Genomic DNA, 17511 nt, shown 5'->3' on the forward strand with positions numbered 1-17511 from the left:
ATGGAAGTCAGATATGGTCTCTACTTCAATTTTGCTTCTAATGACCATTCAACTTGAAGCAAGTTAGTGATTTAGCCTGAGCTTTGGCTTTCCCTCCCACTAAATATCACAGTCAATCCATGTGCCCTTCATAGAGATCATGTGAAGTGATGACTACCTGTCTACACAGTGGAGTATTAAAACACACAGCAATTAATTAACCTCATAACCAGAACTATGTAGACTTTTTAAAGATTTATTTTTATTTTTAAATTATGTGTATTGTGTATGGGTCTGTGTGGGGGTATGTGAACTTGAATGCAAGTACCCTCAGAGGCCAGAAGAGGACGTCAGTCTCCTGGAGCTGGAGTTACAGGTCGTTGTGAGTCAACTGTTATGGGTGCTAATAAGATATTAAGAGCAGTTGCTCTTAATTGTGACCCTTATCTCTAGTCTCAAATTTTATAAATTTTTATGATAGAAGTAATAATTACAATGATGACCCTGTAGCATCACAAAACACCTCTTGGTTACAAAAGATTCTATTCAGCATAATATATTGATGACAAATATTTTATTACATTCTGATTAACTAGAAATTGGTCAGCCATGTATGAAATTATACATTCTCAATTAATGAAAACATTTACTAGATGTGATTTATAAATCATTACTTAAGTCAGCCATTAAACAAACACTAAGTATATACTGTGTGCTAACAGCTACCAAAAGTTAGGGATTTAGATGAAAAAATGATCAGACTGTGTATCCAGATTCATGGTTATTGAATACTCTGTAGTTTTTAGAATTCGAACAAATATTTTCTTAAGATTAAGAAGTACTGTTTCACTGCCTGTGAGTCTCACCTGAAGATCTGCACATTGTGGCAGCTTTGTGGCAGCACTTTGGCCCACCCAGATGGTTTGTGCATTTCTTGGATCAGGGCTTCTTTTTGCATGGCTGGTGTTGGTCTGAGCTCTAGGCGAGGAACCTCATGAATTATGATTGTGTTAAGGCACAGCACTGTTCTAAACTCTGCTTGTATGTTTTAGGCTTACGGCTGGCTACACGAAGACACAGGGCCAGACTCTGACCCGGTTGTCATTGTGAGATTTCTAGGGACGACAGACATGAGTGTTGATCTGAAGACACTCCTTCTAAGTGTTTGCGAACAGATGGCCGTCAGCTACAGGTGTCTGGTTCAAAGCTATCCTAAGAAGATCCATGACCTCCGTGACTTATTTATAAACCTGTTGAATGAGTCCTCACTGCAGAGGCCTCTGGTGATAATATTTGATGGCCTCGAGCAGCTCTCAGAGAACGATGATGCTAGGAAGCTCTGGTGGCTACCTGCTCACCTTCCCAGGTTCGTGCGGATCGCCCTCTCCACACTGCCCAACAAACATGGGATCCTGCAGAAACTAAGGTGCCTTATCCATGAAGAAGACAACTACATCGAGCTGATTCCTCGGGACAGAAAGATGTGCAGCCAGGTCCTCAAACACCAGCTGCTGAGGGTAAAAAGGAAGGTCACATCAGGCCAGCAGATTTATGTAAACAACGCATTCTCCAAGTGCACGCTGCCTATGTTTGTGAACCTGACTTTCAGGGAGGTGAGACATTGGAGATCTCACAAGGATGTGGATGAATCCTCCCTCTGTGTGACTGTCCATGAAAGTATAGAACAGTTATTCTGGTCCTTGGAGAAGAAGTGTGGTCAGAAACTGGTCTCCAGAGCTCTGGGTTACATCACCATGGCCAAAATGGGTTTGAGTGAGATGGAACTGGAGGATGTGTTAGCTCTAGACAACAGCGTTATGAATGAACTCAATGAGAACACCAGACCCAGCAATCCCCTGAGAGTACCTTACCTGTACATCGCAAGGCTCAAGGAGGGGCTCAATGGATATTTAATAGAAAGACACGTGAAGAACGTCACACTCTTAGTCTGGGCCAACAGACACCTGCAGCTCATAGCCCAGAAGCTCTATCTGCAGGAGGACAGAAACCTTCGTGAGATGCACACAATCCTGGCCGATTATTTTCTAGGGGTGTGGTCAGGAGGCAGGAGGAAGGCTTTCTGCCTGGAAGACCCCTACTTGAATGGCTGCCTCGACTTAGAGAATAGAAGCCTGCTCGAGGAAGAAAAGCATTTCATGGAACAAGCATCCTTTGACAGGCAGGCCCCTGACCAGCCCTGGGTTTTCCAGTGCAACCCACTAGAGCCTGACATCTTTTTTGTCAATCACAGGAAAATGTCTGAGCTCTTGTATCATCTGACAAGGTGTGGGAAAACCGATGACCTGCTTTACGGAATCATCATGAACTTCAGCTGGCTTTACACCATGATCAAAATTGGCCAGTTTGACAAAGTGCTCGCGGACATAGAACTGGCTTACAACTACTCACAAGAAAAGGAGCTAAAGTTCCTAGCCAGCACGCTCCGTGGCATCAGAAACAAGGTCATTACGTTCCCAGGCTCCCTTTCAGCAGAGCTCCAGCAGAGGCTGCTGCCTGTTGTGAGTTCCCTGCCCAAACTCAGACATCTTCTTTTAGAATGTGACAAAGACGGACCTAAATACTGTTCCATTGTTCCTCTTCACTCATCCATGGACGTGACGTACAGCCCCGAGCGTCTCCCCTTAGCAGCCAGTCACCTGCATGTTACGGAGATTCTGCCCACCTGTAACCCCAGCACTGTTCTCACGGCTTTAGAAAATGGTTCCATCAGCACATGGGATGTCGAAACTCGCCAGCTACTCAGGCAAATCACCACAGCCCAGTCTGTCATCCTGGGCATGAAGCTCACCAGTGATGAGAAGTACCTCGTCGTTGCTACAACAAACAACACTTTGCTGGTTTATGACAACGTCAATTCCTGTCTCCTGTCTGAGGTGGAGATCAAAGGGACCAAGCATGGAAGTGGCTCCACCTACATCAACGGATTTACACTCTCTGTCAATCATGCCCTTGCATGGCTGGAGGCCAGCAAAGATGTCACCGTCATTGATCTGCTCTATGGATGGCCCCTTTACCAGTTCCACTGCTGGTATGAAGTGACCTGTGTCCAATGCTCTCTGGATGGGGTCTATGCTTTCTGTGGCCAGTACCTCAACAACACAACCATTTTCCACTTAGGGAGTGGAGAAAAGCTGTGTACGGTGACATCAGAATTTTCAGGTGGCTTTGTAAAGTTTCTTCTCATCTTGGACACAGCCCAAGAGATGGTCATGGTAGACAGTGAGGGGAGCCTCTCTGTTTGGAATACAGAGGACATATCCAACCCCCAGCTGACCGAAGATTTTGACTGCCGAAAGGATGATAGCGAAGTGGTGAGCATTGAACTTTCTGAAGACCAAAGTGCAATTCTGATCTGTAAAGCTCTAAGCATTGAGCTCTTAGACACCGGCATATGGAAGGTCGCTGAGAAGTTCAGAGCAAGGCACAATGAACGATTTATATCTGCCGTGCTATCCAAAAATGGAGACTGCATCATTGCCACCATGGAGAACACCCCAGCGGTGTTCTTCTGGAGGCGGGACACAGGACAGTGCATGGCAAGCTTGCAGGAAGTCTCCGGAACCATAGTGAAGCTGGTCAAATCTAGTCACCACAATATGCTACTGTCTTTATCAACCAGCGGCGTTCTTTCCATCTGGGATATAGACATCATCACAGCTATGTCCAACATAGATAAAACTGGAAAACCCATCCAGAGTCTGGTGTTGCCTGCCAGAGGGGAAATCATTTACTCTCTCGATGGCTCTGATTGCGTTCATAAGTGGAACTTCAGCAGTGGGTTCATTGAAGCAGTATTTAAGCATGAAGGGATAGTTGAACACTGTGTGTTAACTTCTGCGGGAGACCTCATGGTGACATCAGATGACAAAAGCAGTCAATATGTCTGGCGTACCAGCAGTGGGGAAAACCTCTTCCGAATTAACGGGCAGAGGATATCTCAGCTGCTGATCACACATAATGACCAGTTTGTGGTCTCTCTGTGTGAGGAAAATGCCTCCAGGGTTTGGAGACTGGCCACAGGCCACAGAGTCTGCAACATCTTGACCACTTTGCAAAATGCCTTCATTACCTCTGCAAATACCTTCGTGGTTGGAATGACCAAAAGCAAAGTGCTGGCCGTCAGTCTTTGGACGGGAAGTATCACCAAGAAATTTTGCTGTGAAGATGGGATCACCATTGTGAATTTTAAGTTGATCCCCGACTGTCCTGACATCATCGTGTTTATCACATCAGCTGAGACGGTAAACATCTGGAGTCTGACTGACGAAGTGATCTGTCGACGCGTGCAGCTTCCAAGCAACTTCTTGAAAAACCTGGAGGACTTTGAAATCTCTCCTAATGGGAAGCTAGGCATTCTATCCCGGGGAGATGAAAACATCAATGTGCTAGATTTACACAGTGGAAAACTGCGGGTGGTTCACGCCTCTGGGGTCATCTGGAGGCAGAGACTCTCTCGAGACGGTCGCTACCTGGTATATATTTGTTTTCGGAATGGGGAGGAGGAGGAGGAGAACGATGCCACCTCTAGCTTAATTGTCATGAGACTGGCTGATGGCAAAAACATTGGTGCTTGTTCCCTTTACAAAACACCAACTTTCCTTGCACTCTCACAGAGACACCTGAACATCATTGTCGGCTTTGATGACGGGAGTATAGGAATATACACAGTTGTGGATCGTGTTGATGCTGCGCTGAAAATCAAAATTGCCACTTCAAACAGCAGGCAGATCTTCAACAATGCAACACAGACATCCAGGCCAAAGTCAAACAGTTACTCCTTTAAAGTGTCCGTGGACTGCCTATGGAGAGAGTCCACTGAGGTCTTTGCAAGAGACAGCCCCATCACCGTGAGTGACTCCTCAGAGTCCAACGAGGCAACACCCTCCAAGAAACACAACTCTTGTTATGATCGGGTGTGTGCTGCCCTTGAATCCCGGAGCCACAGCTATACACCAGATAACTGACATGATGTTTATCCTGCGCAAATGAAATACATAATCCACATACAACAGAAAAAAAGCAAAGTGAATCTTCTGCATCACAATGATAAGCTGCTCGTTTCTTCAAAGCAGGAAAGATGCTGGAATTCTCAATTGACTAATATCCTTGTGAAAAGAACAGAACTCTGAGACTTGACTTGGGTGCCATCTCTTTGTCCAAATGTGTTAGACAAATAGAGAGCTTCCATAAGTGATAGTGAAATGGCCATTTCACCTAGAAAAGAGAGGATAAAGTCTTTTAAATTTGCTGTATAATAAGAATCAGCACAATTCACTACACTGATTCAGATGAGAGAAGCTAGACTTATAGGTAGACCAGTTGGACTAGAAATAGTTCTACAGAAGCCAGTTGAAATCATGACGGCAAAGAATTATCTGTCTCTGAATGGTGGTGTGATAGCAAATTGCAGCCTTAATCTCTCTTTACGTTTCCCAATCCTGACAACTGTGTAAACTTAGTCTGCATACAAGAGGTCTAACGGTGCAAAATCATGTCTGAAAGATGTCTAGATGTGTTCCCGTTTCCCAAGACACCACATAAAATCTGAGATAGTGAACAGACTGGGAGGAGAACTAACTACCACTATTATAGGGCTACTGAACACGGAGAGTCAGTCTTCATCAAAATACACTCACAACAACTGCATGCAAAGGTTTCTGTGTCATGGAATATATCATTTTTAAACTGTTTCTTTCTTGGATTGCAAAAGAACCCACTTAATAAGAAACTGCAATCTTTTTACACCTTTTCTTGAGATGCATATTTGTGATGAGTGTAAAGAATTATAGAAAGGGCATTACAAACTTGGTCAAAACACCTGTTCATTTCTTTCATTGTACTAACAAGAGTCTGTACTCTTCAGTCAGCTGTTGGGAAGCCTAAGTTATTTCCCAGACCCCTGCAGTATCTCTTCATAGGAAGCAAGCTTTTTCAACACACCATCTCTGACACACTGATGACATTGCCTTACTCTCTCATTCCTTCTCTCTCCCGTGTAAAAGTGCAGATACACGACCAAATACTCTGGGACAAACTATATATGCCTGTCTCTGTGCTAAAATATCCCATATATCTTAAGGGTGTCCAAAGGTTCTTACCATCTCTGTTTGTAATCACTTTCTTACTTCTATACACTGTATGTATGCTTCTTTACCCGTTCCACTTCCAGACTGAGGACTTTCCTAGTCTAACCATTTCAAAGCAGAAACTATGAAATGGTATATATCTTTTTTTAAAAAAAAAAAAAAACGACTTTACCAATTTGAAGGAAAACACATCTCAGAAGGTGAAAGTGATTTTCTTCCTTCCATATCCTCCCCGTGGCATATCCGGGAAGAACTTTGAAGGGGTTCAGGAGCAATGGTTGGTTTGATTTTCTGGGAAAGTGGAAGTTCCTTAAATCAGGCCAGTGGACAAAGAACCGGCTTATTTTCGTCCCAGCTCCGCTGGGAACTCATCATGCTCCTGTACCTGACTTTTAACCTCACCAGTGTATTGCTTTTGTGGACTGCACAGGAAAGGAGGAGATGGTTTCTGCTCCAGCCTGTAGGCCTGGTGGGGATGCCAGGAGTACCATGAGAAACACGTCACTGCTGTGACGTACTGATTGCCGACACAAAGGGAAAAAAAAAAGTCTAAACCCATAGAGAATCCAAGTCAATTGTATTTCACCGGTGAAAAGGTTTAACATGTAAGCATTCGAAGGTGTCACTCAGATATCAACACCTTACTCCGTGGTGAAACACTTTTTTAGGTGTGTTCCTCGTAGTGTAGCTACCAGCCAGTAGGTGGAAGCCCAGGGAGGGCTAAGATCCATATACCCATCATCTGGAGCCCATACTTTTAGCTTTTCAGCCAACATGTTCTTATCACTGTCCTTATCAGTTGAACCTCCACGCCATACATTTCTAAGAATTAAATACCTAGATGGATTAAATGTAGTGTGTGAGTGTCCTGTGTAAAAACTAATAGAGTATATCAAGTGACCTGAGTGATTTTTTTCCTAACATGTTTGCAACTGATAGCTCATACTGAATGTTTTTATGTAAACTTTGTATTGTTGGGATGAACTACCCAATCAGAGATTTATATTTTCATAAATGTTACATTTAGTTAAATTTTGTTACAGAGTTGTTACACTAGACAATTATTTCAGTGTTCGAACAATATACGGTCTTGTGTATGTATTGTTTGTATGAATAAAAGATGAGCTACTTAGGCTTGAGTGCCGTTTATTTTTTCACCACTGAGGCTGGCCAGACATAGAAGACCTCAAGCACCAGTGATTATTCAAATTTACCAAAGGTACACTAGACCTGTTCCGGGAGTTTCCAGGCACACAGCCGTGCCATCTACACCACAGCCTCGTGAGTTTGGTACTATACCTACTCCACGTTTCTAGGGAGAAAGCTTAGACATAAAGACGGTGGGTGTGACCCCGGTGTACCGCCAGCATCTTGGTTAGCTTTCTCAACGCACATCAAAATACTCAGTACCCAGCAGTCACTCGGTGACGGTAACTTCTAAGATATTGACTAATGTGCAGGTGAGAGATTCGGCTAGTTTGTTAAAGATCACTGGAAGTTACCATAAATGCCTGGGTATGTTTTGTTGTTTTGTTTTCCTTTTCTCCAGTCTACAGGGAGAGTTGATGAACTCCGTCAACAAATATTTACCTAATCACAAATTTCACCAAGAACACAGAAGCCAGTAAAATAGCTCTTGCCTTCTAGAATTTCAGACTCAACAAGAACACAGGGAGGAAATAGGTTCTCTGTGTACATGTACAAGGGCACACAACTTCCTCTTGTGGCTGAAGAAGGGAAAGGTGGCAGCCAAGGACTGGAGCCACTCATAAATTCCGAAGTGAGTGAGCAAAACGTAGGAGAACGTTTCTGGATACCTTTGTATTACACACACACACACACACACACACACACACACACACACACCACATACACACACCACATACACACACACACCACATACACACCACACACACACACACATCACACACACCACATACACACACACATATACACACACCAAATACACACCACACACACACACACACACACACACACACACACACACACACACACACACACCTTTGGTCTCAGAATTCTCATATACACCCAAAAAAAAGGATATCTTTAAACATGGCAGTATTGGAAAGCTTCAGTGAAATAAACAATAATCAGATGAAACCTTGTATATAGTTCTCAACAAAGCAAACACTCTCAAAAAAAAGACAACTCAAAATTCAATGTTTAAAAGAAAACTAACTTTTCTTACCCTCATCTCTTTCTGGCTGAAACAAACCTCAAAGTTCCCACACACACACACACTGACTCCAACACCCAAAACAAATTCCAAAGTCTTTTTTGATCAGAATAACCTAATTCATATATAAATGGACCAGTAGCACCATGAATATTTCTGACAAGGCTGGAAATTGAACCTGAGAATCACTTATTGTGACAAGAATTTTTTCCTTCAAATCAATAAATAGCATTTAACAACGTATAAATTCCCTCAGAAATGTACCATTTAAAAGCGCACAGCTGTCTTAGTGCAAGAAAGGGCCGAAAATCATTACGTGTTCTCCCATAGAGCGTAGTAAATGCCTGTGAAGGGAGCAGGTATCTCGAACGCAAACACTCTGAGAAACTACCGGTCTTAAGGTCTTCGGGAAGTCCTCCCTCTGGTTCCTTCTCCAGCATTGTGTTTTATCCTCTTCAACTGCGAGGCTTGGAGCGTGGAGAGGAAGGCTAGTAAGCTAGATGGCGCAGTTGCTCAACACATTTCTTGGCAAGCTCCAGAGCCCTGGGCCAGGTGGAAAGAAGACTCAACCCTTAAACCGAATTTCAGGATTAAGCCACCAATTCTCCCGCCGTCCTAAGTAAAACTCCGTGAGTTTGATGGAGCGTCCCACATCCTGACACCCCCAAGGGAAGGGGTCTGGAACCGGGGTTCTTTCACTCCCGCCACTATAGCCTATCGGACCCAGGCAAGCTTGCAGCCCCTGGGAATGACCGTCGCAGCGGGGTCTGGGCTGTTTGTCCAGCCACTAGGCAAGGCGACCAGCAGTGCGCGCGAGCGCGCGCGCGCGATCTGGCAACTAACGCGGGCTGGCTCGCTGACCCCTCACTCAAGCCTGGATCCTGGGACGGTCCCCTGGTCCCTGCAGCCTGTGTCCGCCGGGACGGGGCGCAGGTAAAGGGTTACGCGTGGCTGGGAGGCTCGCTCGCTGCCCACCCACGTGACGCGCCGGCCCAATGACCGCGGCCCGGCTGCGGCTGCAGCGCGGCGGGCTCCCGGCGGCGGCACTGAGCCACACTCGCGTGTCCCAGCGCGGACGCCCGAAGCCCCCCCGAAGCCATGGGCGCCCCGACCCTGGAGACGCCGCCCCGCCGCAGGTAAGCAGCGTCCCGGCCCGCGTCGGGCTCCGCGGGGAGGCGGAGGAGGGCTGCTGGTCCTGGGCGGGAGTCACCGCTTCGTTCCTCGATCGCTCTCACGTCTCGGTTCCCCTTCTCCCGGAGGGACGCGGGGAGAAACGAGGCGAGGCGACCCGTGGTTTTGAGGACTTCGGGGAAAGTCACCGGAATTCAAGCAAGGCGCGGGCAGAGAGGCAACCTGGCGGGCGGCACGGTTCGGGTTCCCAAACTAAAGGCGTGCGTGCTGTGCTGATTGAGTAAAATGTTGGGGTTTTGAAAACTCCCAATTCATGAACTCCCAGCAGTGCCTGGGAACTTAAACTGGACAAGTTGCAAGAGATTTTTCCCATCTGCCTGTCTTCAGGGTTCACCATATTTTAGCATCGGGGGGCTTTTATTGAATAAAACGGGAAAGGGAATTTGACCGCCCCCCCTCCCCCTCCCTTTCTTGGAAATGCCCTTGGGTTCTGGGATTGGATCTAAGGCGATGGCGAGGGTGTGTGGAGGGACTGCCACACCGTGGTGCTCCGCAAGAGCCTGGGACTGGGAGAGTGGGCGCCAGATGCAAACGGTTAAAGGGTCTCACAGCTGTAAATATTTAAATAGGCAAGTGTCTCCCAGGTCAGTCACCTGGGGCTCCGTGGCCTGGGCAGTCCTGATGAAGTGATATTTTTCATAAAGTCGCCAATGAAGAATTTTCCAGTCATACCAGGCAGATAGCAGTGGGGCTTTTATCCCTTCCAGAGCCGTAATTACCCTTAAAAGCTAAACAAAATAACCCCATCTGCAGTGACTCCGAACGTTTTATTTTCCATCGTAGTGTGGACACTCGCGCGATGAATGTAGAGGAAGTGGCTGTTCTAGGATACGATTCAAATTAAAGAAAGTGAATCTCGTCTCCCCGTCGCTGTTGATGCGAACGTGTTGCTGGTGGCTTGTGGACGGATGCTTTGGGTGCTTGTAACTTAGCTATGGTGAAAAAAAAGAAGCCTGAAAAAGTGGACAAAAAAGAAATGGGAGTCGTTGTGTTTAGAGGTGATAGGTTCTATATTTGCTGGAGTTTTTTCCTCCCGTGTAATTTTCCAGTTAATACTATTTTAAGAAGGATACAATAGTATCTCCCACAAAAATTTCCAGCTAATTCTTTTTGTTTGTTTGTTTGTTTTTGTTTTGTTTTTTGTTTGTTTGTTTGTTTTTCAAGACAGGGTTTCTCTGTGTAACTTTGCGCCTTTCCTGGAACTCGCTTTGGAGACCAGGCTGGCCTCGAACTCACAGAGATCCACCTGGCTCTGCCTCCCGAGTGCTGGGATTAAAGGTGTGCACCACCACTGCCCGGCCCAGCTAATTCTATTTTAAGAAGGATACACTAGCCTCTACACCTAAGCACCAATGTTCCCTAAACACTGCGTTAGCCCCTTTGGTAAAAACCTCTGTCCCGGGGGAAGATCTCTGTAACAATAATATGGAGCTCCTATCATCGAGGAGAGTCCTGGGTTGTTTGTGTTTCTCCAAAGTGTGAAAACTCAGGAAACAGGCAGCTCCAAGGCCCACTGATGAGAAATAAAGGTGGCAGATCCAGGACAGTGACTTGTGATTCATTTCTCCCGCTCACCCACTCTGCCCATCTTTTGATCCTGTTCCTTGACTTATTCTACAAATAAATGTTTATTTTACGTCCCCAGAAACTTATTGTCCGTGAAGATTTTGATATCTGATAGTGTCCAAATTTAAATGTGGCCCATTTAAATGTGCTCACTACATTCCAAAGAGATTTTACACACCCGGATTTTGAAAGGAAACAGAACCTTGCTTATTGCTTGAGCATGTACTCTTTCCTAAAAGTGGAAGGAGTGCCTCACTTCTGACCCTGCCCTTCTCAGAGCTTGAAAACTGTGTTCTCTAAGTCGCGTGGCCAGGAGCCAGTCTCGGCCCAAGGGCAAAGCAGGTGCTGACCCCTTTCCCCTCAGAACGCCCGGTGGAGGTTCTCCAGGAGCCCATTGCCTGGGCTTCCTAGAAAGGACTCTGGTTTTCTACTAAGTGAATACTAACCTCCTCAAACCTAGTTTCCCCTCTCTAAACAGTGTCTCACATGTTCCTAGTTAGACAGTTTCCCAGTGACCCCGAATCTTGGGCTCTTTCAGGTTCTTGCTTAAAGAACCTATTTCGTTTCTAATGTGATCATTAGAGTGGTCGTCTGTTTAGTCTTCCTAGATAATTCAGAAAAGACGAGCTGGCAAGAGCTGACGAGACCATCGTAGGGGAAGGACAGGTGTGCAGCATTCCCTGTCTGCAGGTCAGATGGGGCGGGTGCCCAGTCATGGTCTTTTTAGTGCCTGCTCTTAACCCCAGAGCCATGCTGGCCTCTAGCTGAAACCTTTCTGACTCTGGTTATCTCCTGAATACTCCTGAAGAGAGCAAACTGAAAGTCAAATCGTTCATGTTTTCGCCATGATTGGGATCTTCAGAAAGATAAATGACCCTGTCTTAAAAACATACTTTAAACAATGAGCTGTGGATATGTGTTCTGAAGCAGATAATGAAATAGCTTAACCTATGATTCGGTGTTGTTAGAAACCCTAGACACTACTGAGCTGCAGTGAATGTTAACCGAGATCAGATAACGGGGCCCTTCGTTACATGGTTATACCTTGTTAGTGTGGTGTCTGACACTTCACCGTGAGCAATGAGCTCTACTCAGCACACAGGTGTCTCTCTAAAATCAAATGAACTCTATCTGGCCTGGCCTTAGAGATCACACGTGTGTGAACCCACTGACTCCAGGCCGTTGGCGGGGACACAGCTGCAGCCTCAAGAATCTAGTCTTGGGAGAATCCTTTGAAGCAAAGCCTATATCTGTTCTTCCAAGTTTCCTCTGGCTGCAGTGAGAAGGATGGCATGAGAGAGACCACGGACATGGCCGAAGGCAGCTGCTGCACAATTCACAGAAGAGTGGATGGAGAAGCCAATCAATTCAGAAGCTCTTTAGGCACCCACAGTCTTAACTGTGAGAAAGTTTTAGTGACTCTGGTCTTTGATGTTGGTTTGCATGCCCTTTCCAAATTAGTTCTCCCTACCCCCACCCCAGATTGGTAAACCTAAGCCTGGCTTCCATACAGTGCTCCTCCTATTGAGTACAGTGCTCCTCCTATCGAGCACAGTGCTCCTCCTATCGAGTACAGTGCTCCTCCTATCGAGTACAGTACTCCTCCTATCGAATACAGTGCTCCTCCTATTGAGTACAGTGCTCCTCCTATTGAGTACAGTCACCCTGCACTTGACATGGTTTGTTTCCATCACAGAAAGAAGGCCAGTGAGATAGATAATGAGGTGCATATTCTTAGCAACTTACTTCTTCTTTATGTAGACTTTGAAGTGTTAAGGCAAGATAAAATGAAGATAAACAATTGCCTCACATATACCCTCTCTTTCGTGTACCTGTAGGAATAAAAGTCTCCTGACTTTGAGTTGTTTACTCCCCAAGTTGGCCTGAACTTGGGCGGCTCTGTGTCGCAAAGAGGACAGACTGTGTTTGGAAGAGTATTAATGGTCTATGAAAAACCTTTCGTGCTGGGGAGGGGAGTCGTCTTCGTAGTTGACTCCCAGCTGTACACAATGTGTGCTGGTATACATTTTTAATATGTTTGGAAACTCACCGTTCATTAGCCACCAAAAGGATTGCTACAGAGAAGAATTTTGAAATTTCTTTTCATCTCGTTCTCCATGCCACCCCTACCCCATCTAATAGCTGAGTACCTAAACTGGTCATTCATGAGCAGGAAATGCAAAGATTTGGCTAGAGCTTATTGAGCGGTATACTTCTTGTCTCATGACTAGACTGCTGGCAATTATTGCTTCTCCCAAACATGTACTGCAACCTAGAAATGAATGCACAAAGTTGCCTTCCACCTGTAAATCATTGTCATCATTCTACAACCTTGGTTCTTCTCTGATCCCTGCTGAGCTTAGCTATTTGGGTCCATAGTCCACCAGGAACTTCCACCCTAGTGGTTCAATGTATGGCTATTATGGTAACAGTGAGATATTTTAGTCACCACCCACTGTGAGCCAGCAAAGAAGTCCAGGGAAGTTTGTCTGTGATCAAACTATCAAAAAGTAATAGGATGATTATTGTTATTATCAGAGTTCAGAACTGTCTTTTAGTAAATAAGTATTTTTGAAAAAAGAAACCTAAAGAGTCACTTCTTCTAAATAATTTACAGATGAGGAAAAAGGAAACTAGATCAAAGAGTTTGTCGAACAATATTATAGAAGTTCATACAGCTGCCCACTAGGTCCAGAGACCTGGTTCTTTGTGCTTCCTGCTACTGACTAACCAGCATACATTTTAGGATACAGAAATCCCATTTTCAATTGACCTTTGCCCTAACATAGTGTTAGCCTCTGTTTATTGAAAAATTGCTTGTATATCCAGCATTAGTTACCTTTTGCTGTGTAACAAATGAGCCCACGATTGTTAACGCATGTTTGTAACAAGCATAATGACCTCAAACAACCACTGTTGGTTGACTTTATGATCCTGTAGGTCAGCAGTTTGGGCTGAGTTGAGCTGGGTGAGTCTTGTCCAAGCTCTTTCATGTGTCTGTGCTCACCAAGGTGGCACTACCTGGAGTCTTAGCTGCCTATCGACTGAGTCACCTGGGGAGCATCTGAGCCTGAGTTCAGTGGTTCACAGACTGCTTACCTGTTGTCTCAACTTGGTGTCCGGGGGGAGAGAGAAGCAAGGCCCTGTGAGGCCTAGGCTCAGCTGATCCAACTCACTTTTTTTTTTTCTATGAGTGTACTTTGAAAAGCAAGTCAGGGAGCCAGTTCTAATTCAGGGGATGGGGAAACAGACCTCACTTCTTAATGGGAGAAGCTACAAAGTCACATTAAAAAAAAAAAAAAAAAAAAAAATCCGGGTTGGGGATTTAGCCCAGTGGTAGAGCGCTTGCCTGGCAAGCGCAAGGCCTTGGGTTCAGTCCTCAGCTCCGGAAAAAAAATAAAGAAATAAAAATCCTTGGATTCAAGGAGAGGTGGACACTTGTGGCCGTTTTCAAAGCCTGCCATATCAACACCACACTTCACGTCACTCACCAACTCCTGGCGCCTGTAGCTAAGGTAGAATTCTACCTTACAGGTAAGGAAGCTGAGAGCCAGACTTGTTAGTCAGGGTCAGGCAAAGGACATGGCTGCTGAGTGCTGGATCAGCCTTGGTTCCTAGATCTGACTGGAAACTACCATGGAACACTGGCTGTGTTCTGCCACAGTGGCAGGCACCGCAGTGTCTCACAGCTCACACTATTATGCTAAAAAGCCTTAAGAATGCTTGTGTTTAAAGAAAAACATTGCATAGGACTGCATCCTTTAAGAGCACATGCTTTAATTTCTCTGTATATGCACACACACACACACACACACACACACACACACACACACACACACTACTGAAGCAGCTCAGCCTCGGACTTGGGAGAAACTGGATGCTTGCATTATCAAAGAAGCTTAGTGGAGAAGGACAGGGAGCCAGGAGAAGTACAGAGTTGAAAAGAATACTTCTATTATTATCTCAAATTTCCTCACGTCTTTTTTTTTAAGTCTTGTTTATTTTATTTTACTTATTTATTAATTTTTTTTTTTTTTTTTTTTTTTTTTTTTGTACTTGAGAGGTCTCGCTGGATATTCCTGGCTGGCCTGAGACTTGTTTTGTAGATCAGGGTGGCCCGGAACTCACAGAGGCCCACCTCCCTCTGTCTCCTAAGTTCTCAGATTAAAAGCATGACATACTATGTGGTCGTATGCCTGACCTTTATGTCTTTCTTAAGTAACTCCGCTGAGGCTTCACAAATGTCCACAGGTGATAGAATCGTGACCAGAAGGGGTATTGAGGGGCCTCAACACTTCTCACTGTAGGTAAGCAAAACCCCAAAACAGCTAAGGGAAAGGTTCGAGGATATGCACAAGCCTGGGTCTCTGACCCAAAACTGTTGTGCAGTGACAGGTACTTCAGAGCAGTCCCTTCCAAGAATGGCTTCCTGGTGGGTTTTCTACCCCTGACGGGCAAGGTGAGGTAGCTGAGAGAACCCCCCTTTAAAGCTAAGGTGACCTGAATTTGAATCCTGGCTTGCTAACTCCCTGGCAGGTCACAAAATGCATTTAATGTTCTAGTCACTTCTAAAGGGAATCATAAAACAGAAATAATTGACCAGACAGTCAAGATTTGGTTCACAGAATGCAGTTTGTCTCTGTTCCCCCTTGAAACTTGACAGGACAAGTTTTATGGTTGGCACTAAGATTTGGTTTTGGTAAAGAGAGCCAAGTGTTCTGCGTGTGGATACAATAAAAGCTTCAGAGATCTGTCACGGCCCAGGCCAAGCCCACTCCGGGCCACCAGTGGAGGCCTGATTCCCAGGCCCACTCTGAGCTCAGGTTTTGCCGTGTGAGATGCTTGCTGTCTCCAGAGGGAAAAGGCCAGTGTTTCCTGATGCCAAAGCCAAGGCCTAAGCAGTGGCTCTGGGGAGGTGCACCTGAAAACCAGAAGGTAGCAAAGTCACAGCTCACTGGGGTGGAGCAAGCTAGAGGGTGGTTTTAATAATACTCCACCTTCATTCCAGGATTTAATGGTGGCAAAGGGAGTGTTAATTTTATGTGATCAAGAAAAAAAAAAAAAAGCCAAGTAGTTTGGGAGGGTGAAATTACCAAATTGAGACGCTTGTCAGACACCATCCTTCAACCCCTCAGTGAGAGCCAGATAGACCCAAAGCTGGTAGATTTACCACTAGAGCACTTTGCAAGACCACCAAAGGCGGGTGTGTCTAAGCGGGACACACATCATCCATCCATCAATCAGGAACCATCTCAGTCACTCCACACAGGGTACCATGTGCATGGTGAATGTGCTGTCCGCTTTAGCTCCCTCTGCCTACTCCTGCCCCCCCCCCACTTCTGTGGAAAGAAAACAGGGGAGCGGGGTTGCATTTTCTTCTATCACGAAGCATTTGTTCCACCTCGATTCTTGCTTGAGTCGCAGAAGAGCGTCTGGGACTGGCTGTCCCAGAGGAGACTGCACTGAACGAAGACTCATGCCTGCTGAGTGTCACCTCATGCCCTGGATTCCAGTCTCCTACCCTATATAACACCAGGACAGTGACTACTTGCTAGCAAAGTCTGCACAAGGCCATGCTTAGTGTATCCGAGCCTCAGCTTCGGTGACCTCAGTTTTCTGGAACCGTATGAGGCCTCTACCCCAGAGCAGCATTTTGAGTCTGGGATGGAAGGGGAGAGGGGAAGGGCTGTCAAGCTTGAAGTGTCTCAGCTCACCTCACTTTCACCCCTTTGTAAAGCCACACCATGAACTAGCAGGAACTGTCAAGCTTGAACACAAGGGACTTCCCTGTGTTTCTAACGACATATATTTCCTTATCGTGAAATTTCCTACTCAAATACCTGCCCGGGGATAGTTTTAAATGCTTCTAGTAATGACTCCAGGTTTGCATCTGTGCCAAGGGTGCCAAGGCTCCAGTGTGAGGAAAGAAAGTAAAGGCATTTCTTGAGAAAGCCAACCTGACTTTCCTGCCGGTTGGCTGTGGTAAGTGTGGAGACTAGAGAAAAATGGCAACATGGGGCAGCTCAAGAGCTCAGAAAAGTGACCCTGTCTTGATCCTCCTTTCCGTAAAGGGCTTTCACAATAAGTTGGCATTTGTAGCATTTAAAAGAGAGGGACATGGTCTCATTTTTGGTGTTTTGCATATTCTTCGTGTTTTAGTTTGGTTGGGTTTTTTTTTAAGATTTTATTTATTTATTATGTACATTGGGGTTTTGTCTGCATGGATGTCTGTGTGAGGATTCCCCTGGCATTGGAGTTACAGACAGTTATGAGCCGCCATGTGGGTGCTGGGAGTTGAACTCAGTCCTTTGGAAGAGCAGCCAGTGCTCTTAACCTCTGAGCCATCTCTCCAGCCCCTTGGTTGGGTTTTTAAGAAGAATATCATTATAGTTTGACTGTGGAGGGTGCATTCTGAGTTGGTGAAACTAGCAACTATAAAAATCAGTTTGAGTTTGGGGTTTTGCTTCTTTG

At 45.5% G+C, this 17511-nt stretch overlaps 1 protein-coding gene across 1 annotated transcript in view; it reads left to right on the plus strand.

Annotated features, from left to right (window-relative positions):
- Positions 1–4964, plus strand: part of Nwd2 (NACHT and WD repeat domain containing 2) — a 148335-nt gene extending 143371 nt beyond the window's left edge. The window contains exon 7 of the mRNA XM_059274595.1: positions 1032–4964. Within this exon, the coding sequence (XP_059130578.1) occupies positions 1032–4964 (3933 nt within the window). The remainder of the gene's footprint in view (positions 1–1031) is intronic.
- Positions 4965–17511: the final 12547 nt, after the last annotated feature.

The sequence above is a fragment of the Peromyscus eremicus genome, chromosome 10 (genome assembly GCF_949786415.1).
Source record: "Peromyscus eremicus chromosome 10, PerEre_H2_v1, whole genome shotgun sequence".
In the NCBI taxonomy this organism is placed as follows: domain Eukaryota; kingdom Metazoa; phylum Chordata; class Mammalia; order Rodentia; family Cricetidae; genus Peromyscus; species Peromyscus eremicus.